Raw genomic sequence first — 24,849 nt, 5'->3', positions numbered from 1 at the left:
AAAATTAAAGAAATTATATTTTTCTATTATGATTTGTCGAGCCGTGAAATCTCCGACTGCGAGCGAGATAACATGGGCGCAGCAATGACGCAGACCTAGGCGTAGGACCATCTATACTGTCACTTGTAGAATCCAAACTTACTGACTCTTGTAGAGAATTTACTGTATAAGGGATGAGCGCAGAGAAACTATTTTTACCATTCAAGAATAACATAAAAAGTTTTAGTTTTCACTTTTCGAAATCTCAAAAAGTATTAATACATCGCCTAAGGTTTTCTTTACAATATCAGTTCTTCCTTTGCGAGTCATTTATAAATTAACGTCTTAGGTGCTATTAAATATTTGTCTAAGCACTGAACAGATAGACCACAGAACACAGTTCAGATTTCTTTTTTTTTTGTCAACGCGCAATATTACCAACGGTTAGTTAAAAACAATTTGTCTATCTACACCAGAATTTCCCCTTAAGCGAAGACAAAGGTGGAACCATAGAACAGTGGGGATGACGTATCCGTTTTTTTTACCGCTCATTTGCTTGAGCATGCGCTCTAGAACCTTCAGTTTTGCATGGTCGACCTATAAATGGGTAATTTTTATATATTTTTTCACCATAAAATAAAAACGAGCATTTTTCGACTTAGTCCGTTTTATCAGCATACTCACTATATGAAAAGTACACAATTAAGTGCAATAATTTAAAAATTTTTAATACATTTAACATTGATAACCAAATATAATAAATATGAAAATTTTGTTTAGTATCGTAACCTATTTAATTTCCCGCATTCTTCGAAAATTGTCATTTTGTGTCACATGAAACATTGACGGACAAAGTACGATATTGGTGTGAGTATTTTAAAATTGTTTTCCTTACTAAAACAACAATGTAAACAAATTTACCGACAAATGGAAAACTGGGAAAATCAAATTTGAATATACATTTATTAAATACTACACGTTTTATTAAATTGTATATTTCATCGAAACAGGAATCAGAATTAATTATATTGTTTGTTAAGGGAATAGGAATTATTATTCGACAATTTACCAAAATCTGAGTTTTTACTTTCGAAACGAAGTTTCCACTGAAATAACATTGTACATACATTTTAATCTGAATGAAATATGGTACACGTCTGTATATTAATTAGTTTTTCAGTTGAATTATTTGGAAATTGATCCAAGTGGCGGATCCTGCCATTTAAATTCCTCTTGATAAGTGACGTAAGTTACCCAGTAACAAACATTAAGAAATCCAAAAGAGGCTGGAAATACTATTCGCGCTACTCTATCAATGGTAGACACGCTGTTTATGTGCCTCGCAATTTTTTCACCGTGCTTCCTGCAATTTCCAGCTGCTTCCCTTTGCCTACGCTTCCTACAGTTAAAATAGAGAAAGAGAAAACGGCTGAGAGTGATTTGGAACATTGAGTTTTTTATTAGTTTTTAAATTATTGCAATTTTATTTTAGTTTATTTGGAATTTACTTTAGTTGTGTATTATTAGATGATATTTGTACATTTTACATAATTTGAATCAACGAACAAGCAAATTAGAATTGAAATTGTTAAAATTGCTCAGAAGACTCAAAACCGTTGATTAAAACAGAAATTGGCAAAACAGTGTAACTATGTTGTAATAATTGTTAATCGCAAATTTGTCCAAAATATCGAACACTTTTTAATATATCACATGTACGATCTCGAAGCGTGTGTTTGAAAACGTGAATCGTTTACCTAAACGCTTCGTCTCCAGCGAGACAATAAAGAAATTGCCGCCATTTTGGTATCCAAACTTCTGTTTGCGTTTGCCTTTCCATTGTTGACGGTCTGGAAGTAACAGACACTGTCATCGATCCTCTTCCATAAGATACCGATTCCTAAATCGAAAGATCATTCCAAAATACATTTTTCAATATACAAGGTGGGCCACGTGAAACAGGCCACCTAAATTATCTTCTCCAGTTATGATGGTAGTTTAAATGGTTTCAAAGAGTGAACAAGACGGAAGAAAAATTTTCTTCACGGAAGAAATGGCCAAAGAATGAAAGGAAATTGCACATTTGATTAAAGATTTCAGAGTCCGTGGTCATATTATTATGCATGTTCACAGTAGAAAAAAATATATACACTATGACCTTGAAACAAAAAAGTAGCATTTATAAAGAAATCTCCTCGCATCGTCATAGCTAGAGAAAATAATTAGGTGGTTTGTTCCACGTGGCCCACCCTGTATATTTTCGCAATTCAGTGCTTCATTTCCATTAGAAAATTACAATGCGAATATTATAATACAGAAACAATGTAAATAAAGAAGATTAACGAGAAGTAAAACGTTACTAATTGTAAAGGAATTTACATAAAAGATACTAATTTCGAGTATCAAAACTTCGTCTCTAAGGAAACGAATAACACCAAGTGGTAAAGAAAAATTTTCCCCTCTTTTGGACAGTATAGTGTTTGTTAATGTGAATAACAAGTTCTCAATATGCATAAGTTGAGAAATCTATATTGTCAGAGATAGAAGCGATTCTTCGTTTTCTTGGGTCTGTGAGTACAATGAACAGTTCTGCCCTCCTTAGCTAAAGTATCCTATCTACCAATTTCTCATTTTTCAGGATGTTTCGAAATATTGGAAGCTTCACATGTTTTTCACCCTTTAAGCGAAGTTAGAATGTCTTGTACGCTTTATAGGGCTCTGGAAATTCCAAATAGCCTGATTGATTTGTCTTGGCTGTTTTACAGATAGTTTCCAATTATACAATAATCGTGATTATATTTAACAAATTACATTTAGATAGCGTTAAATTGTATTTAATTACAGGCATTCCCATTTTTCTCCGATGTTCAAAAATATTAGTTAGGACAATTAAGCTGAGAAGGGTAGAATTGTTGTCAGTTGGAACTTAACCTCTTAGGCACTGAGCACCACTATAGTGGCTTTCGCGGATATCATCTTTCTGTACGGCGCACCACTATAGTGGCTTACGCGGATGTATCTTTCTGTTTTTTTAAAAATAAATATTTTTATAAATACTAATGAAAAATTATAATTTAATCATCAAACACTTCATTCCAATGTACTCGTGTAAAGAACAGCATTATCCGTCACACATTGCAGTGCCGTATCATTTACACGTAATTCGCGTTGAACTCTGCCGTACCGAGAAACAGCCCCGCGTAAAGTTCCGCCGTGCCTAAGAGGTTAAGTACTATAACTTTTTAGTCTGTTCATTGTTTCTTCGTCTAGAGTATGTGGTTCTTCATGCTAGATTGCAAATACGTTTCTTTTACATTCTTCGCTGCAGTACCTTCATGAAAGATAGATAAAACGGAGAGGATCAGTGGCTGGCGACCTCCGTTCATCCAATTTAAATCCTTTGCTTTTCTTATGGGTTAATGTTAAAAATTTAGCGTATTCTACACTCGTAAATAATGTACAACGGATGAAATATACCTGTTTACTTATCCGAAGAAAGAAAGCAGGCCATTTTCGAAATAGCAAATCACTAGAAATAGAATATCGCTTCTATCTCCTGAGTATGAACCTTTTGTCGTATATTTGCTATATACATTTGTTGCTCAATTTAGCGACTACTATACGCTCTCAAAGTGGGTATTCTTTAACACCAAATCTTGTAACTTTTGCGGAACATAATACGGTGAATAGTAATAAAGAAAGTTTATTCGTTATTGCGCAACAAGCTGCAGGGCCGTATTTACCATAAGGCGCATTAGCTGGGGCCTGGCTCTCTGCGGCGCCGCATTTCCAAAATTACAGTTAGACGTGTTGCGCCTAGAGCAATGATGGCGAACCTTTTGAGCTCGGTGTGTCAAAATTGGGAAGAAACCTAGCTTAACTTGGGTGCCGCGTCACATCTAGAAATATCCATAATTGTTGCGAGCGTTACGACCTAGTACGATCACGCACTCGCTATGGTTCAGCTCCGAATTAACGATTCTGAACCTCGTTGGTAGAAGACAGACACCGTTGTTTTTCGTCGCTGTATGTGTGATGATTATTTGTGATCTGCTTGGTTTCGGCTGTGAGGTGACTTAAGTCGATGCGTGTCACCTTTGACACGCGTGTGATAGGTTCGCCATCACTGGCCTAGAGCCTCGGAAAGTATAAACACGGCCCTGACAAGCTGAACACTTCCGTACATGTTCGCAACATATATTTACGTTAACACCATAAACATCACATATTAAAGAGCTTCTCCTGCGTGGTACATCTATTATTGTTTCCGGCTCGACTGTTTGAGGACTGCACGATACGATGCTGCAGAATCCATCTTGATAATCGGTTTCACTCTCGTCCTCCCATTCTTCTTCGTCCAAAGGAATTTCTCCGCTGCCAACCTGGCAAAAGTTATCTAAGGCTTTATAATTATTCACAGATGTACACTTTACCGACCGGTAGCGATTGAACATCCTACGCATTACCGACCGCTCACTCGGGCACAGATACATCGCTGACACCGGCTCTGTTTAGACTCTAGGCTCTCGCGCGGAAATATATGCGCTTTTTCTCATACCTACAGAAATGTTCAATCAAACTTTGACCGATTAATAGGCTATCGGTCGAAAAACGTCGGTAGCAAAAAAGCGATTAATAGGCTACCGGTCGGTAAGCGTTGGTAACAGAAAGCCGATTAATAGGCTATCGGTCGGTAAAGTGTTAAGATCGTTAGAGAATTAAAGAACTTCAAATTTGGAAATGTTTCAAAACTGTAAAGTAAAGTTAATCGTGTCGATTGAATGTGATTGCCGGTTTCCATCGTCGGTAAGGAATGGAACGTTTGAAGAAGAGAAAATTCTGTTTGCTTTGTAATTAAAAATGCGCTATTTGCAACGTGGCTTGATATTTTTGAAAAATTGTAATTGTTAGAGATATGATGGCAGTACGAAGAGGAGAAACCCCTTTCTACCAAAAAGAAAAATCAAATTTAAACTTGTCTAAAAAATGAAATAATTTACGCATCGATAAAATCGCACGCTACATTGTAGGTAACACATTTTTAATTATAAATCAGAAAGAATTTTTTACTCCAGACGTTTCAATCCTTGCCGGCGTTGGCAGCCAGCGATCGATGTTCTGGCAGAACAGGTTTCGCAACAGTCCCTCCATTTTGTAACACTTTTACTTCTTAGAAATTGCAGAAAATAGTTGAAAGTTGGATTTATATCCTGATGAAGAAGCTTTTCATTCGGTAGTAAACTATGAAAAAAATTTCCAATCTTTTACCTATTTTTAGAAGCCTCGGGGTACCGATTAAGTGATATACGATTTCGGTAATTCCCCTTATATCCGCATATCGATATCTAGCTTACGTTTGTCCATTTATTGGCACGCACGTTATCGTTGAAATTTTGTCGAATTAGGAATAAGTTGAAATATAAAATTATGCGTGGTACCTATATACCTTTGTAAAGTAATGTACACCAGCGAATTCCAAAAGGGTAGCGATGCAGTATCCAAAACTCATCAATAAAAACCAATCAAGAGCAGTGGCGTATCTGACTTTCGGTAAATCTGTTCTGGAATCGAGACTGATAGTCGACAGAGTCAAAACTGTGGTGATACCTGCAATAACAGTTTATTCAATTATACACAACAGTTTTAGAGAAATGATTACATTATATAATAGAACGTAATGTAATACAGGCTGTTTCAAAATTATGGTACAATTCGATGTTTGCTAATTTTTTATACGAAAAGGAATCGAAAAATCTCTGGTACATCTTTTTTTCCCTGATAGAAATTAGCGAGTCTTGTCTTGTTATTTTAGAACATCCTGTGTATAACGTCTAACATATTTTAATGAATGCATTTTAACGAAGGTAATTTACCTAAGCCGACTCGATCACTGGTGGCCTCACGATGAATCCAAAATGACACCCAACTTAGTACTACTATTAAAACACAGGGCACGTAAACCTGGTATAATAAATGACAAAGAAAAACCATTGAGGAAAATAACGAATTGTCAAATGTTACACGTAATTTCGTTGCACGTAATTATACTGGTGCGCAGAATGAATACTATTGAAATCAGTATTATCTTTAAATCACCCTGAAAATGTTTATTCGTTTCTCTTCGCTGAGTTCTCTTTCTCCAAAAATTGCTGACGTTAATATATCGAAGAGAAAATTGAACGAAGTGAAATTAGGTTAAACTAAAAATTAATATACTAAATTACTGTTTTAATAGTATTATAATTACAATACATGACTATAAATGACTATAGTTTACACATATACAGTTACGACTAAAGTGATTTATCACTAACACGATCGGCTGGGTCTGAAATGACCCATCAGCGACTTTCAGAAATTCAATTCACATCGATACTAATGGAAACATACGTGTAGAGAATAAAGTCGGAAAGTTGCAAACAATAGTAAGTACTTACCAGTATCGAGCATTCACTTTATTCTTTTGGAAAGTTACTAAAGGGTCATTTTTGACCCGGCCGGTCGTTCTAGTGTGAAACATCATAGTGACTGAGACGACAGTTGATAAGTACAAATATATTTATTAACTTACCTGAATGAGAAAATATCCGGTATGTCGTTGCAAGTTGAAGGAGACTTGGAGAACTGAAAATTCACCCTCTCGACGAACGAATGTTAAATTTCTATACGGTGAACCCATTAAGTCGAACTGTGAAAGAGCCATTCCAGGTACGAAATTTACAGAAGATCCCTCTTGCCATTCGTATACTAACTGGCCAGAGGTATACGCGTCTGCAAATATACAAGAATATATTGTAAGGTGAAAATTTAATATCTAAAACGTGCCGTAAGATTCTGACTAAATAAAAGTTAACACCAGAATTTGAATATCGAAGAAAATCAAATTTCGTGCTGCACTGAAAAGTGGAGAATTCACATATTTTGTCAATAAAGAAAAAAAAGGAACAAAGAGACACTGTGGAATTTCATAAAATGCTAGCTGTGAATATAACATCGATATGTTTATGGATACTAGTAAAAATTCGCGACGTGAAGATATTTACAGGAAATCTTTTATTAAATTTCAAATTCAACTGATATTTTTTGGAACATTTTTTTAAACTATCAAATATCCCAGCGATATTTGCAAATTTATATTTTAAACTTTTCTAAAAGTACTTACAGCTTCCAAGAATAAGAGGACAGGACTGCCGATCCATGGGAAAATTTCTGAGCTCCATTGGACATTTTGCTTTTATAGTAAGCCTGTGTTTTTTAATCAAGTTAGAATAATTTCTTTTCAAGTTTTCAGTCATTTGCAATAATGAAATAAACTAAGCAGTTAGTAAAAATTGATCTATAGTAAATGGGCAACGTGAAACATTTTTTTCATTTAATAGAAATGTTTCTCTTTTGGATCTACAAATCTATTATCCTTTTTCCATCGTTATTCTATTATTTCTCAAATAATTATTTTCATTTTCTGTGCTTCAGTCTTTTTTCCAATTCAACGACTAACCCCATCTTTTTACGTAACCTCACGAAACTTTATCTTCGCCTTATAGAATCTTTATGTTTTTAAACTTAAATTGTAAAATTTTTATATGTACACTCCTGCTCATAAGTATTAGGACTATAGTGTTATTGTAATTTACTGAAATCTACCAAAATCTATTGAAATTTTTTGAAACCTACGGAACAATTTACTGAAATCTGCTGTTCCGTCTATTAGAAGCAATTCACAGTATTTTCGCGCGGTTGTAAGGCTCGCTTGAGCACAAACTGGTAACCTTTAACACGAACGTGTTTGTCTTAAATTAACGAGAGCAAACTAATTTGCGTGAAGTTCTGATTACAAGGTGTACGTTTTGACCGCTTGTCTGAATTGCCTGCTGTATTTGCTATCGCGTCTTTCTTTTTAACATTTTGGCTACCGAAACAATTTCCACATTTCTCTCCTCAGGTGCAAACATGTCAAACAATAGTATGTCTTCTCCAAAATTAATTTTCGTTTATTCTACGATCCTTCCTAATTTTTCAATAAACAATGAAAGTTCATGTTCGTCACTCTCTTCTCGAAGTGACATGAAACCGTAAAAACATCTTATGCAATTTTGCACATATGAAAATTGCAGTATGCAATAAGATATAGTGTGACACGCCGGCGCGTCACGTGCCAGTCAACGTGTTAAAGAACTCTCTCTGCGTTGTGAAAATCTCAGTTTATATTGAATCTCTACGGTTTAGAGTGTGTATCAAGTGTGACGAATCCCGTGTGAGCAAGCCCAGGGGCCGCGTTCCGCGAGTTGCGGGCATGCCCCCCACTCTGGGATTCCCAAGTTGGAAGAGTGGGGGGAATGCCCGCGGGCCCAACTTGGGCCGCCCAAGGGATGCTTACCCCAAATGGGACTCAGGCGCTTCAATGTTACTGAGTGGCTTTACGACACGTCATTAGCTATTGAAGGGTAGTAGATGGACGCCAGAAAGGCGGATGGGCGGTAAGAATGCAGGGATTCTGTGACCATAGAACACTTTTTCGGTCCTCGACCTCTGGCAAAGGAAATTAATTAAACTATGGGCCTTTGAAAGAAGGGGCACTCAAAAATAGTCTATTAGATAGGCGTCCGTGTCGTAAAGCCGAGGATTGGTAATTTTCTATCGAGAAAAAAGTGTCTATTGTAATGGGATTAATTATGTTCGGTAAATTTTACTGAAATTTACTAAGTTCTACGTACTGAATGTGAAACAAGCCTCTTTGCCATTACGTGTTAATTTTAAATATAAAATTATTTCACTCACAGAAGACGTTAAAAAATGATTAAGATCGTAAAAAGAAATATTGAAACGTATTTTAAATTATACAAAACTTTCTAAACGAACACAGCGGGTGTCCTAATACTTATGAACGACAGTATACGTCGATTAATGATCCTGAATTTATGTTTCTCTATCGATATTGTTGATATAATATTGCATAATATTTGAAATTATAATAACGAAGAAAATATGAAGAACTATTGGCTAAGTTGATAATAACCTCATGGAATATAGAATATCCCCGTCCCGTGAGATTCTTAATAATTTATTCGGTACCGTGATGGTATGCACGTAGCTGTGTTTTCCATTGTAAAAATACGTGTCCGGCCTCCAGATCCTCTCTAACATTTTGATGCTCAAACTAAGAGATTTTATTGGACCTAAAAAACTCAGACGAGAATCCCGCCAAGATTGTCGAAAGTAACAGTCCATTGAATAATCCTGTAAAATTAACGCTAGTAAGTGTAATAAAAAAATGCGCAATAATTGAAATTCATCAGATGCTTGTTACTCTTTCTTCGTCTATCAAAATTTTATAAAAATAATTTCAAATCTAAAGGAAATTGATATTAAAATCACTCGAAAATAGTTTTAGAGATTTCGTAGAAAGGTATATAAGTCGCGTCGCAGACATCGAAATTTTTATTCATAATTTTTCTAATACAAATATACCGAGAAAATCACGTTACAGACCTGAGAAGTTCTATTGTTATTAAAGGGAGTTCTATTATTTTAGGAACCTACCATATCCAATTCCGATACAGGGCCCATGCTTCTTATCAAAATATTTGTTTTCACCACAGTTGGCGTCCCTAATAACCAGACATTCACAATTGTACTTCTGATGTATTAGAGATATATTAGAGATATCTCGTGTTTCGTGAACTTAAAACCGTAAAAATGGCAAGTGGCGATAAACGAGAATGTGCTTTAAAAAATGAGCACTTCAGCTTGAAGTTTAAGTCACAGTCAACATTTAGAATTTCAAAAGCACTGTCAAAATATGTAAGCGAATGCTTATTCAACGGTAACATTACGCCGTTGTAATTGCTCATACGAAACAGCTGAAGTATAACGGGAAAGATTTTTGTAAAAAATCATTTGCACAAGTATGTCGCCATTTACTGAGGCGTATAAAATGTATAACTGGGAATATGTTAACAAAGGCATACATTTTTCAAAAGAAATTCTCGAATTGCAAGCTATTTCCATTACTTTATCTCTTTTATTCCGCGTCACTGAATATTTAAAAAACACGAAAAGAAGTTAAGCCCCGTGATTAAGTATGCAAAGTATTCGAATACAGAACGAAAATTAGCAACAAAATAAATTTTGATGAATTAAAATTTAAATACAAATTTAACGATTTAACGGAAAGAAGAGAATTTCGTTAATTTGCACATGTGTGTGTGTCCATTTTCGAGATAAAATAATTATCCAACAGAGAGAAATGGAAGAACGACGGCTGTGCATGAAACAGAAGAAAGAAAAAAAATAATGGATATACTGACAGAAATGAGTTCAGGGGGATAATCAAAAGGATAGTTCGGCATTCTTTCGACTGGAAAAAAAGGAAAATCATGGAAAAGTGAGACCGCATGCTAGGGATAAAGGCGATTTCGAAGGGATACTTTTCTTCGGTTGGCTTCAGTCCAACTTCCAGCGCGTTCCATTGCATCGGCTCCTATTTTTTTCCTTTTCGCTCGATCACTTATCAAAGGTTGTTACAATGCTCCAATTTTTTTGTTGTAAACATTTTAAAGTCTCTATACGAGTAGGGTATCATTCGTTTTCTTCACTCTATACTTCTATTCCGCACAATTCCCCCTGTTACACAGTGTATACCGGGTGTCCCACGTAACGTGGGTAAGTCCCGATACGAAGTTGCAAGACTTTCGTTGAAATTTAAAAGAAATTGTTTTAGACAAAAGTTGAACTCATATTTATCGAGTGTAGAAATTAATTCGATGCTTTTTTAAACAAAATCTCGACTTGACAAATTGATAAACTTACCCGATAAATGGGAAAATGTCATCGAAAATAATGGAGATTATTTTGAACATTAAAATTGTATCTGATCTTTTGTAAATAAACCTTAAAATTTATGAAAAAAATCGCTGAATTCACTCGTACGCACAATAAGTATGCATAACTTTCGTAAACCAGAGTTGTTTTATGTACATTTTTTTTAAAGATACGAGTGTTACCTTTTGTTTTTATGTGAAATTGTACCATTTTTTAAATATTTTTTATTGGAACGAATCATGACAAGTCTAACAACTGTACATATGTACTTTATAAAAATAACCCAAATAACATACGTATAGAGAGCCAATAAAAGTTGTGCAACGTTCAAGAATAGTATATTGCTTGATATGTCACTAAAAGAAAAAGTTCACGTTGCCAAATGCTAATAAATAACTTTGCCATTAGATGAATCAGAATGTATTCGTATAGTGAGAATGCTGCTTAATGAACATTGCATATTGAGAAAGAAACATTAAAGGTATAAAATACCATACGAATATAATGGACGTCTCAATTTTCTCCGATCAAACTTTATCAGTATGTAAACAAATTGACAGTAAGTAAAAAAATAAGTTATATAAACGTAGGTCATTTGAGGCTTTGTTAAGAAGTTGTAGCAAAAATACGATATACGAAGCAATATATCATGTAACTCGCAGATTTTTTAGGTTAGGTTAGGTTAGGTTAGAACCTGTATCTTCCGAACGGGTGAATTCTCGAAGCTAAGATTTCATATTTGGAGTTCTTTCACACACCACGTAACATCCACCAAGTTTCATCTCAATCGAGAACAATATCCCAAAATAGTACATATGTATGTATCTACATTAATTACGTTTTACGTAAAAATAATAAGATTCGACTCTCTTCCAAAGAAACGTGAACGAACCTGTTACTTAACCCAATACACCGTACAATAATTTGCGTCTCACTTTACTTCCTTCTCCAATTGTATTCTAAACAAGGCACGGAAGAACAACAAGGTCAACTGGAAGAAATCTCAGTCTCAGGAAGTTTCCAACACTTGATCAGTTTAGAGAAACTTTGAAAACGTTCGAGACAGTTATCATACTTCCGATGACACCGGTCGAAACTAATAAAAATTGTAACTTGAAGACTCTGTCAGATTGATAAGATACGATAGAAGGGATACGGATATTGGGAATGAAACTCGGAAATTTTTCGAGGAAATGTCTGTAATCGTTTAATCCTTTCATTATCCAGATTGAATTAATCCAATAAACACAGGGCGATCTGATCGAGCGTGAAGAAAATTTATTGGATTGCCTCGGTCACTGGAGAAACGATCACGATCAATTCTTTCCTATTAAAAATGATCCTTTCGACTTGATTTAGTAACCTGTTTTAGGTTGCAGTGACTTTCGGTAATGAAATAATAAATTGACTTTGAAAAACTGAAATTTGTACTTTAATTAAGTAGAAGTTAAATTTGTTACTTCGCTTTAGCGTTTCAAATACGTATTTATATTTACAAATTCAATCGAATTTATAGAGTAACAACAAAGTGGTAATTGCATAATAAGTATGGTAAATTTCATTTAGAAATTTGTTGATTGTATTTTAATGATACGAATAAGGACACCATTTTTTTTTGGCAAAAGAAATAAATCTGGCATATGTTGATAATGTTACTTTCGTAAGAAGCAGCGTATAGTTGAAATTTCTAAGTTACAAGCAGTCTGACTAAAAAACTGACTAAAAGCGTAAAATTATATAAACTGGATGCATAAATGTAAATTCGCATACTTCAATCCTGTGTAATATTTTTCATCAATTCATTATTACATTTACAATGTTCGCATGATTGATATCAATCATAAATTTATCCAAAGACTTTACCATTTTACACATTTCATTATCACAAAAAAATTTGAAAACAATACTCTTCATTCAGCTATACCTTTAAAATATAATTGCAAAATAAGTAAGTAATGTACAAACTGTAAAGTGTTCAATGTAATTATATTGTTATGTTACAATATATTATTTCTTATATGTAGAATTTACATTTACAAAAAAGGAAATTCTAACGAATAAAGCGGGAAAATTACAAGAATAATGATTAACATCATAAATACTCATTATACAATAATTGTTGCCTGAAATGGTAAGCTTGAAAACGTAACTATTTGTTTCTTTACCCTTTCCATGAGTAGGTAGTTGATTGTTCTCGTAATTCATTAGAAGATTCTCAAGCACCATTGTGATATTTCTAGAAAGAATGTCGTTGACGGTTCCTCTGGTTAACGCAGACGGTGAAGAAACATCAAGAGCGTAATTCCGATTTTTGTACATTGACAACAATACGAGCAACATTAATCTACCAAAAATATCAATTTATTAGTCACAGTTAGACGGACAACGGTCATTAAATTATTAATTAAATTTCAATTTCAACGATCTTTTGTACAACATTAATTAAACATCTCTCAGAAGTAATAGAAGCTAAACGCTTCTGAAAGAGTAAGAGAAAAATACAAATGCAAATTAATATTGAAGGAAACCATGTGGTAAAAGTTGATACAGCATTACTATTCGGATTTTTAGAGAAAGTACAAAAATATTTGAAAATTTGCGCCAAAGAAGTAACTACGTAGATCAATACATAAAAACTAACGAGTAACGAACTAAGAATAAAATATATTTTATCGTACGTTACACGGGGCGATTAAAAAAAGAAACAAATAAAATGATAACGGAGTAGAATTAAACTTGCGGTACCCCAACTATTTTGAGCAACGTTGTATAGGAAATACCAAAAGGGGGAAGAAACTTTGGTGTACGAGAGAGGCAAGGGAAAAAGATGAAGAATTAAAACATAGTCCGTCGGAAGAAGAAAAAAAAAAAAAAATGGTAGACATCAGGCAAAGTAGTGACAAAGGTGAAAGGCAATGCTAAAGGAAGAAGAAAAAGGAAAGAGAGGGGAATAGGAGTAGAAGAGTGCTCTCCTTAACCGCGGATTCAGCAACTTCCGACAAGGGTGCCCCTCAATGCTTCGAGTGAACTTTCTGACTCGTTACGTCAGAATCGCCCTTCAAGTCCTTCCCGTGCCCTTTTTGTGAAAGGGCTATCGAAAACAAGACTTTTGCCAAATTTGTTTATATCGTGTGTTTCTTAGATTATTTAAATATTTCACAAGTCCGAAGATCTGGGTGATCAATTACCCATTGAACAGTTATCTTGAAAATGTTGTTCCTTTGATTTTCGTAAGTAACCAAATGTAGCAATAACGGAAAGATCTTCTACAGTTAAAGTTGTAAAGCTCAATTTCATACCAGGACCGCGTCTACCGTAAGGCGCAAGCTGCGGCCTCGCTCTCTATGTCGTCACTTCTCGCGAAGAATAATATAATATAAATGTAATAATGTAATACAAATATAAAAGACAGCCTAGTTATAGTTGCGAAATAAGATACTCATTTTTAAATATTAAATTCGTAATGTGAAAACGGGAGGCCGGTGAAAACGGAAACGCCAAATGTATGAGGACCCGCTGTTCATCGAGAGGTCGAACTTCTAAAGACCGATGATTTATCGAAATGAGGAAATTAAGGAAATGTTCACTGTTATTTTTAACAAACTTAAAAAAGAAGTGTACGAATTTGATTAACTGAAATTGGCTTGTTCTTTCGAGGCCTCGTAACGATGTCGCGCGTAGGGCCTCCGAAAGTGTAAACGCGGCCCTGATTTTGCGACATTACAATCGTGTGTCTAGATAAGAGAAAATGTCGTTTAATTACAGCGACATTTTTGCTTCGTCGTTGAATAATTTTATTCAATATCAACACAAGCGATTGTAAATAATTTGAATTGTACAAACGTCACAGTGTGTAAAGGCGTAAGTAACACGCGTGTACTATCGGAGCTGTTAAATAGAAGATTGCGGTAGTTGCTTTTTTCTTGTAAAAAGGCGATATATACAGACGAAAGGGCGATAATTATTTTTTTCGACTGTTGCAGATACACGTTTACCGAGCACCCGTACCACTTTAATTTCAGCTTTTTCATTAACGGTCTATATCAATATTGCCATATTTGTGAGACTAGCTAAATAATCGATGCGGAATGCCGCGATCCTTGGCACAGCTTTCATTACCATACTTTATCTCTCCATCTAATTCCACATTTAATATGCAACATATGAGCTTTTACTTTGAATTCTCAGAACGACACTTTATTCCCCGTGTAATTACTTCGCTGCAACACAAATTACTCAATGAACGATTAGAAAAAACGAGCAATATAAATAATAACGAAATGTGACTTGTACAATTGTTTCGTTATTTACTTTTATTCGCTGTATTGCTAGTTTATTTATTTATTCTTATCTGTTGAAATATGAATTCTTTAAATTTTCTCCTGCTCTGTTTTTTTTTTTTTAAAGGTATCCTAAATTCGTTTAACCGAAGAAAAATCTGCTTAAATTGCAAAATGTGCAATGAAATGTAAACATTGTTAAACTCTACGTTAAGTGCGATTTTTGAATTTCAAACTTATCTATTTTACACAAGGAATATTAATATTTTTCACCGATGAATAATACGGATATTGTAAAACGTGCGTTGCAAATATCGATATTGCCTATGCGATAGGAGAAAAACGACGATTTATTGTAACATTAGAAGCAACTTAAAAATTACACTATGTACGTGTGTCGATTGAAATAAGAGGGAAAATTTACTCACGTGAACATTTCCGCTGTACTTCCCTTGGACAGATGCTTTCTCAAAATAGCACGAAAAGTTTTGGTGGAAGAAAAAGGTGAATAAGCTCGAACCGAGTACCGGCACTCGCGGGGAAGATCTACATGCGATTCTTGTGACAGATCCTCGTGGATCTCCCACCTGGGAGACGAAACTTTCTGCCGCGCAAGCTCCAACAATCCTACTTCTGTAACATTCCACGAACTTTGTTATCGTTTCTTTCATTTTTCTTTGTATCTTTACACCGCGCGTTTAAACCTCATTGTCAATGCTCTCGACGATTTTCTTACTTTTCCTTTCTTTTTTTCAATTCTCCGCTCTATCCCTCGTTCACGTTTCGCGAAATACATTCGATTTACGAAGGACCGTGAGAACATAACGCAGCTTAATAAAATCAAACGTGAATAATACGAAGCAGAAGTTGTTCAATTTTGCAGGAGCTAAGGAGCAATTTTGAAAGAGCTAAATGGGGTAGAAATGTAGAGGCTTGTGATGACAATTTTTCTTAGACGAAGATGCATTAGTTATATTGTTCAATTTAACGACTGTTTAGTATTTCATGCGATACGTACTTCGTTAAAATACGATTTTACGCTTTTTATGTGTGAATGGGTTGTTAAAAACTGAAACAGAGGAAATAAGTTAATTTGTTGCTTAAACGAAGTGAAGAAAATATCAGAAAACTGAGTAATAATTAAAAGATTGACGAATACGAAAATATTGTATTACGTTTCGTGTATAAATTACAAAAAGTAATTGACAGCGATATACAAATAATAATATCGTACAATTGAATTTGTTTTATTTGATATAATTGTAGATAGAGGTGTGCAGATAATAACAGTTACAAATTGCAATAGAGTAAATAGTAAGGACCGTGGATTGTAGCAATTTATATACATAAAAATACACAAGTTTTATTTACTAGTGCAAATAATGGATTAACTACATTTAAATTGTACATTTTAACAACTAGAATCAGTGTCAACAGAATAAAATGGGAGAAGAACAAAAACTTTGAAATACAGGCAGTGTGAAAAATGTTTAAAATTCTAAAATTTTTCACGAATTTTATACATTACATATTACACATATTAATTCAGAAGAAATATCGACATTGCAATAAGGAATAATAAATCTTGCCCTATCTTTTGACATTGATTTCTCTTTTTTCTGTTCGAAACAGTTTTATTACTATTAATATCTTCTTTATTTTTCAATTGCTGAAATTGCCATTACGTTAACCAAAAAGTTTGGAAATAACACTACACTTAGACAATAAGCAAGGAAATTTATTATTTATACTCTGTTTCGGACGATGTGCAATTAACCCCTTAACCTATGATTTCTTTTCTGACTATGCGTCTAAGCGTCCACCATTTTCTGTTTTACTACTGCATCAGGTAACAGGAGCTAATCTGTTACAGATTAATTACATTTAGTAATCCTCAGTCTTACGAATTCAAACGAAAGTTAGGATTACAAGGAAGTTTTCTTACTAATGTAACTATTTTTCTCACATCTTCACCAGAATCTCTGCCGCGAGTCTGACAGGTTGTCATATGTTAAGGGGTTAAAGCAATGAAATAAGATACAGTGAGCTTAATTATAGAACTTCCTACGTTAATTATAGGTACTGTAAATTTGCAGTTATAGTTATTCGTTGGTGTTACATAGAAAAAGTCGATAGAAAAATGAAGAAAAGACGTCCATGAAATAAGATGCGTTTATACAAGATTATCACAAGAACTTTGGTGTACGTTAAAATGTAACTTGATAAAACTTATCCGAAGAATAATAAGAATTTATTTGATATATTTAGAAATTAGCGTAATTTTTATTAGACAAGAGTCGAAGAAATTTACCGTTTGCAAACCTAGATTGCTCGTTATTTAATATTGCTACATTTCGTAACCGTGTAGTTTACGTTTGATAAAACAGAAGTAAGAGTTTGCTTCAAACCTGGAAGCTTTTAAAGAAGTGTTCGAATTGAGAGAAAGTACAACATTATAGATACAGTTCTGCTGCCTTGTTTCTCCTAATATGCACTCACATTTGTATACGGTCCGTACCAGGAACAAACGAAAGTGGAACATCGCTTTTATCGTAACGTAAAAAACAAAGAAAACGCTCGATTGGACACTTGAATCTAATGTTTGAAATTAATTGATATGAAAGTAATTAACAAGTTAAGCGCCATTTGTATCCAAACGAATGCGACATATTCTGGTTTAATAGACCACCTGTATTAGTTTGGATACCGTGTCCTTCATTCAGATTCGGTATTCTTGAACGTACAATTTTCACATACACTACCGACCAAAAGTTTGGAATCTCTGAGCACTGCAATTTACACAAAAATTTCCAAAAAAAAAGTGAGCGACTTTGAGAACTTTTTATCGTTCGAATCAATTGATATGAGATAAATTGATAAATGTAGAATTGAGATAAACTTCAAATCTATAAAAAATTAGCAACAGATTTAATAGTGATGAAAAGTGGGAGGTGATTCCAAACTTTTGGCCGGTAGTGTATATGCAATTATAGGAGGAAAGTTTTTCGGGTGGACAGTTGCCCAATTTTTGTCATCCATATCGATATGAATGAAATAACAGGCTCGTAAAAATTTGTGGTGATGGGGCTGCAGCAATAAAAGTAAAAGGAACAGTATGGTTTGAAAAAATTGTATTAATAAAACTAGAGGTAATTTAATTTAGAAATGAGACATCGGCGATTTCGATGATTTTTAAATACGTTGTAAAAATGAACAATGTGTATAAATTCAACAGCGGCGATATTGAAACGGGAATTTTCATTTTATATTGGAAGGGCTGCGACCCTTATGGACGAGCCGCCACTGCAAAATTCAAATTTAGAGCGTAGAGAACTGTCGAAACTGAAAATACATAAACGACATAAATATAAAACTGTTTAATCGAAGCACCGTGCACTTCGAAGACACGTGAAATACACGCTGGCCAAAAGTAACATGTTTTCTCTTACACGACGACGCTTGATATTTCGTTTATTTGCACCTGTAATTCGAACCGGTAAGCATTTCCTACAAACGCTGATGATCATTGCGGATCGTTAGAAGATCACACCGTACGTGCTTTCCGTTCGGGATAAAAACAGCCACGTATTCTATCAAAAAAAAAAAAAATCAAAGTGCGACGAATACAAAAGGATGGGAGATTATTACTAAAATCGCTTCTTCAAATATTCTCGAAGATAAAAATATGTGTTCCGCGGTGAAGATCGATGCGACCAGCAGCAATCTTGTAAGGTTAACGACACTCGATGCTGATGTGTGTTTTGCGAAGGTACGTAGGGGGTGGCACTGTTTCGATCCCGATATCGAAATCGAGGGGAGAGAAAGAGAGGTGCGCCGGGGAGCCCCGGCTCTGTGTCACTAGGTCGTTGGTGAAACGGGGCTGCACATGCGTGGTTCATTTTGCGCCAACCTCCGGACCGCCTCGGGACCCGAGGAATGCCAAGTACCCAGAGATACAGAGCCCGGTGTTATCAGTGTCTAAACAGAAGCGAGAGATAAATAGGTGAAAGGGGACAGGTAGGCAAGCCAGCGAGCAAAAGAATGAGCAGTGCAAGTGTGATAGAGAAGCAGGTGGCGATCGAGCGGATAGGGATGATGGGTGAGGGGGTGAGGAGGAGGAGGAGGTGATAGGAAGGGGATGACAGGGAGAGGTAAGTACGGAACGTATGAAAAAGAGGCTGTGTGGATCGCATTGTTTTGCGGTATTCGATAAAGAGGGGAAGGGGAGAAGTGTAACCAGAGGGATGGATGGTGAGAAGGAGAAAGTCGTACGAGGACGACGCAGGAAAATTTTGGGTGAACGGAGAAAATGGAAAGTGCAGACGGAGAAGAAGGAGAGATAAGGGAGAGGAGACCGGTGAAAATTTAAGAGTGAGAGTTGCTCGCAGCGATAAGAACAGAATCTATTCGAAAAGAAAAGTCGAAAGGAGGTTAGTAGAGGGTGAGAGCGTGAGGCGGGTAGGGTGTTAGGAAGGGTGAGGAACGAGGGATAGATGAGTGGAGAGGGTGAGTGGCGCGCAGCATCCGAAGCGTCGGAAAATATCCTCAACAACGGCGTCGACGTTGGACAGTACTCGTGAACGAACCTGTCTGTTCGGTAGTGAAAAGTGTGCCCTTTTAAGGGCGATCGTGCTAGGAAGGGAGAGAGAGGCATCGACTCTTGGTGACAAGTTCTCATTGACAATGTTCGCGGATCCTGTTGACGACCCCTCCGTCGACGTCGTTCCAGCCGCTGAATGCAACGAGTACACCGTCCCTTAAAACCTTCCTTTCGCTACTTCGAGGAATATACACTTTTGGATTTGCCACTTTTACACGATCCGTTCTCTTTCCTAATTTACCTTTACGAATTTACGGTAACGAAAACGACAGAACGCCGTCGAACTGTGACGAGATCGTTCGGATCTTATACTCGGAGCATATAGAAATGACGTTTATTTCTTTCACGATTTTAATTATCTACGAATCATACGAATTTTCATGTTAATAGCTACGTATTGAACGCAGTGTGAAACGTTGTTACACCTCCGCTGCCACGAAGAAGAATTTTTTCACAATTTTTATACAAGATGCCTTCGTAACACTTTCGAATAGTTTCTTGCCAATCTTCGATCCGATTATCTAAAATTCGAGATCTTCGAAATTTAGTTCACGTTCCCCGGCGTTTATGCCAATTGCTACAAACTGTTTCGAAAGAAAGAAGAACTGCGGCATATTTTTTATATAACTGCATATTCCTTTTTTGTACGGTGTAAAAGTAAAGGTCTTCTGTTAACAGAGACTTGCTACGTTTCGTTTGTCCCCCCTGTACAGAACTGTACGTTGTTACATTAAAATGTCTCGAGCGTGTCGAATGTTAAAGAGACGAAGTATCAAGCGACTGTCAGTGTGTAATAAAGGGTTGAGGATAGGAATCATGTCGGTTTTGCTTGCAGTTTCTGGCAGCTCGATGTCGAGGTGCAAGAACCCATCGAGATGACGTCCTCTTGTACTTGCTGACGTAATTTCGGAGGATGCATCACAGGATGTGGCTGCAGCAGATCTTATTTCTGTTGCAGATGATTCGCCTGGTCGCCTGGTAACAATTTATTTCGTTCAAATTATGAGTAATTCGAACGAATGTACATATGTACATATGACAGCCAACTTATTAAGTTTTCTTTCGACTTTATCGCAAGTTTCACATGCAAATGTACAACTTAAATTCGAAGAAAGAAGATAGATTTTGAATTTACGTCCGACTTTGATAGTTCAAGGGATACGAAGCTAATATATTGTGCTTATTTTTTACCATAACAGAGAAAAAAATTATACGTAGATACTTAAGGTATATTACTAATATAAATACATTTTATACTAACATAAATATATAATGAAGTTGTAGAATACATTCGTTAAAAGGTACGTCGACTTTTTTTAACGTTGCTGTAGATATTGATCAAATTTTGCACTTTACTTAAAATTTGAAATTGAAGAAACGCGAATGTATTTTAAAGTTAAAATAACGATCGAACTTATGAAACGTTCTTCGATGTACTGTACAAATTATGCGGTAGTAGTGTTCTGTGATTAAAACGAAATATCGTTATAATTACTCAAATTAGCGTCGAATATGCAGATATCGTTCGATAAAATACCGATGTATATTTACATACGTATGTGAAAACAGCTGATAACCAAATATTCCCCCGTTTAATTGAATAATTTGTGAAATTCCAGGGCCAGTCTGGAAAACACAGGGGTGTCTGATAGACTGGAAAATGTAACACAAACTATATCACGAATCCTCGACGGTTACGATATTCGATTGAGGCCAAATTTCGGCGGTAATTGTACCCTTAAGCATTTTCACTTAAAATTACTCAACATTATTATACACAAATTTCTGATATTTTCATTGTAAAACGTGCAGTAGCCGTAATTACAGGACATGATATGCAATCGTGAAAAAATAGTATTTACCGTTTTTGCTTGGAACAGACACATTTTCACCGAACAATTTTCAAACACGATGAACTATTACGAAACAGTAATTAATCGATCAAAATTGAACAAAAGAAAATCGTAGAAGAATGCCTTTTCTTTTTTTCTCAATGTAAGAGTAAATTAAGAATGTTAAAAAAAATTGTTTAGGTTACTCTGTTAGATACAATATCTATACTCTATACGAGAAATAAAATTCGACTAAAAGTAGTCGAGAATCTTATAGAAGCTATTGATCGTGACGAAATCCTAATTAATCCGCTTACTGCGGTATGTAACTTTCTTCATTTGCGCGATTGTTTGCCTGATGAAAATGAATTGTATTATAATTTTCGTATTATTATCTTTCTTCGTTGTTACTTCTTTATTCATATTTCTGCGTTTCACTTTTTCCAGGGGAACCCCTATTGGTTGGTATGGATCTAACAATCGCGAGTTTTGATGCAATCTCAGAAGTAAATATGGTAAGGGCGTATTTTTTTTTTATTAAACAGCATTAAATACTTCGTGAGTATTATACACTACTACTATAAATCTCCGTTCCATTTTATTTGTTAATTGGACATGTGAAATCTATTAACCCTAGAGCGGTCTTCGGGTCTCTTCTGACCCACCGCCTTTTTATATTTCCAGACATTTTTGCTGTTATCAAGTTTACGCTCCTTAACGTTATTTTAAACGTTTATCGTCTAGGTTCATATGTCGCGTTAGAAACAAAAATTATTACACATAAGGTCTTAGGTCCCCTTTGACCCAAACGTCTTAAGTATACAGTCAAAACGAAGAACGCACTAGGGTTAAGAACGTCGAACATTGAAACTTATCATTCAGGTTATTCGAAATAATTTCGCTTATTTAGAAATTATCGTCATTTATCTGAAATACTTCCCTTTTTCTTCCTTTAATCCAGGATTATACGATAACGATGTATTTGAATCAATATTGGAAAGACGAAAGACTGGCGTTTTCCCAAGAAGAGGAGGTTCTCACTCTTAGCGGAGATTTCGCAGAAAAGATTTGGGTTCCGGACACGTTTTTCGCCAACGACAAAAACAGGTATGCGCGAGCAATTAAAAGCGACCTTTTTCCAATACCTTCCGGGTGTTTGACAGAAAAAGTACGTTCAGAAAGAAGATTCAACGGATTGTAAAAATTGTCGATATCGGTGAATCGTTAGAGTCCAAGAACTTCCACATGTTCTAGAAACTTTCGAAAGTTTATGATAATTACCTGTCGAACCTACAAAATTGGCATTATTAAAATATACAGCGTGATCCATATAAACTAGAAATAGTGTTATAAAAAAATTTGTTCCCTCCGACAATTTGTCCGATCAACTTACTTCCGTATTCCTTCGAGCGCGAAAGAATTTTTTCAATTGGAATAAAAACTCGCCTGTGTTTAACATTCGCCTGTATTTCCAACGTTTGTCTTCAAAGAAACGATACGTATTATTCAATTCTTCAATCGAATATCTTTCCGAGGTTTCTTTTAATTGAAAAAAGAAAGAAAGAAAAAGGGTGTAGGAGTGAAAATTCATATGAGATTGAAAAGGATGAAATGTTGGTTTTCGGTTTGTTTGCAGTTTCTTGCACGACGTGACCGAGCGTAATAAACTCGTCCGGTTGTCCGGAGACGGATCTGTCACTTACGGCATGAGATTCACAACGACCCTGGCCTGCATGATGGATCTGCACTATTATCCGCTCGATTCGCAGAACTGCACCGTAGAGATCGAGAGCTGTACGATCAATATTTACCTTCCGTAGCTCTTTATCCTTCCTGTCAACTCCTTTCGCTTTCTCTTTTCCAGATTACCTTCACTTAAAACGTTCTTCAGAGTGATAGATGAAATTTAAAAAAAAAGAAAGAGAGAAAACTCTTTCGATTTCAATTATTTTGCCCAAATTCTTCTCGAAACGGACACAATGGAAGCATTAGTTATTAGACATTTTTCTTTTACATTATCGTTACCGATTTACCTTCTATCGAATATTTCGCGTAACAGTATGAATAAGATGTTCTCAATTATCCGAATGTAAATTCTGGAAATGTTAGAAGTTCTTCTGTTTTGCGTAAAGAATTGAGATAGACTTTTAACGAAACTTGGATTATTCGAGTATTTCGTGAAATTGTTACAAATTGAAGGAGTAATAGGATAATCGCATGAAATGTAATTGGAACGATCTGTGAAACGTGATGAACTTAAAGAAACTACTTTCTGTTAGACGGATACACAGTGTTGGACGTGGTGATGTATTGGAAAGAAACACCGGTTCGTGGCGTCGAAGAGGCAGAACTTCCACAGTTTACGATAATCGGTTACGAAACGAACGATCGTAAAGAAAGGCTAGCCACTGGCATATACCAAAGGCTATCGTTGAGCTTCAAACTTCAGAGGAACATCGGATACTTTGTTTTCCAAACTTATTTACCTAGTATCTTAATCGTGATGTTAAGTTGGGTCAGCTTTTGGATTAACCATGAAGCAACCAGTGCCAGAGTAGCTCTCGGTAAAGATTTCTAATTATTTTATCACGTACGTGTAGCGTTGCGGGGACTGCTTGAATGGAAAACACGACAGAATAGTAAAAAGAGAAATCGTTAATCGAATTTTTTATTTCACGAAAAATAACAATTTAGTCAGAATGGTTGAATGTCTCTGATATGCTTTAGAATTACGATTTTCGGGAAATTTTGTATATTTACAATTTTCGGCTGTATACTGTTCTTTGTTTAATTGTTTAAATTTCTATTGTATTACAGTATGCAGGGTGGGTCACGTGAAATAAGCTACCTAATTATCTCCTCTAGCTATGACGGTACCAGAAAATTTTTATACGTAATTCAAATGGTTTCAAAGGATCGATAAAATGGAAGAAAAATTTTCTCGATGGAAGAAATGGCAAAAAAAAGTTCACATTTGATTGAAAATTTCAGTCTATCTGGTACAACATGCAGTAGAAAGCAATACATACATTCCTGTAGAAAAACATAGGTGAGCTTGAGAAAAGGGAGCAGAAAAAAATGGAATTTATAAACAAATTTTTCTTCCATCGTATAAAACCATTTAAATTACGTATAAAAATGTTCTCGTACTGCTACAGCTACAGAAGATTAATTAAGTGGCCTGTTTTGTATAGTCCACCCTGTATACCAAATTTTTGTAACGTTTATAACACTAGAGAGCCCGTAACTTGAAAATATTAGAGACATCATACTGATATATTTTCTTGTTACAGCAGCCATTTCACAAAATGGCTTAGAAATGGCTAAGAATTATTCT

General features: G+C 35.3%; 2 protein-coding genes across 2 annotated transcripts in view; one reads left to right on the top strand and one right to left on the bottom strand.

Moving 5' to 3' along the window:
* Positions 1-1,164: 1,164 nt before the first annotated feature.
* LOC108571131 (gamma-aminobutyric acid receptor alpha-like) lies at positions 1,165-13,119 on the bottom strand. Its single transcript, XM_017933109.1, is given in 11 exon segments — positions 1,165-1,378; positions 1,737-1,879; positions 4,185-4,361; positions 5,426-5,586; positions 5,853-5,940; positions 6,551-6,700; positions 6,702-6,750; positions 7,138-7,224; positions 8,996-9,216; positions 9,520-9,587; positions 12,966-13,119. Coding segments are annotated over 11 exon segments (1,512 nt in total).
* A 7,474-nt stretch (positions 13,120-20,593) lies between these two features.
* Positions 20,594-24,849, top strand: part of LOC108571111 (gamma-aminobutyric acid receptor subunit beta-like) — a 7,665-nt gene continuing 3,409 nt past the window's right edge. The window contains exons 1-6 of the mRNA XM_017933086.1: positions 20,594-20,658; positions 21,300-21,406; positions 21,960-22,027; positions 22,474-22,619; positions 23,149-23,306; positions 23,792-24,076. Coding sequence (XP_017788575.1) covers positions 20,594-20,658; positions 21,300-21,406; positions 21,960-22,027; positions 22,474-22,619; positions 23,149-23,306; positions 23,792-24,076 — 829 coding nt within the window. The remainder of the gene's footprint in view (positions 20,659-21,299; positions 21,407-21,959; positions 22,028-22,473; positions 22,620-23,148; positions 23,307-23,791; positions 24,077-24,849) is intronic.

This window comes from Habropoda laboriosa, unplaced genomic scaffold, assembly GCF_001263275.1.
Source record: "Habropoda laboriosa isolate 0110345459 unplaced genomic scaffold, ASM126327v1 scaffold106, whole genome shotgun sequence".
Lineage (NCBI taxonomy): Eukaryota > Metazoa > Arthropoda > Insecta > Hymenoptera > Apidae > Habropoda > Habropoda laboriosa.
This window is presented reverse-complemented; position numbering and strand designations above follow the sequence as displayed.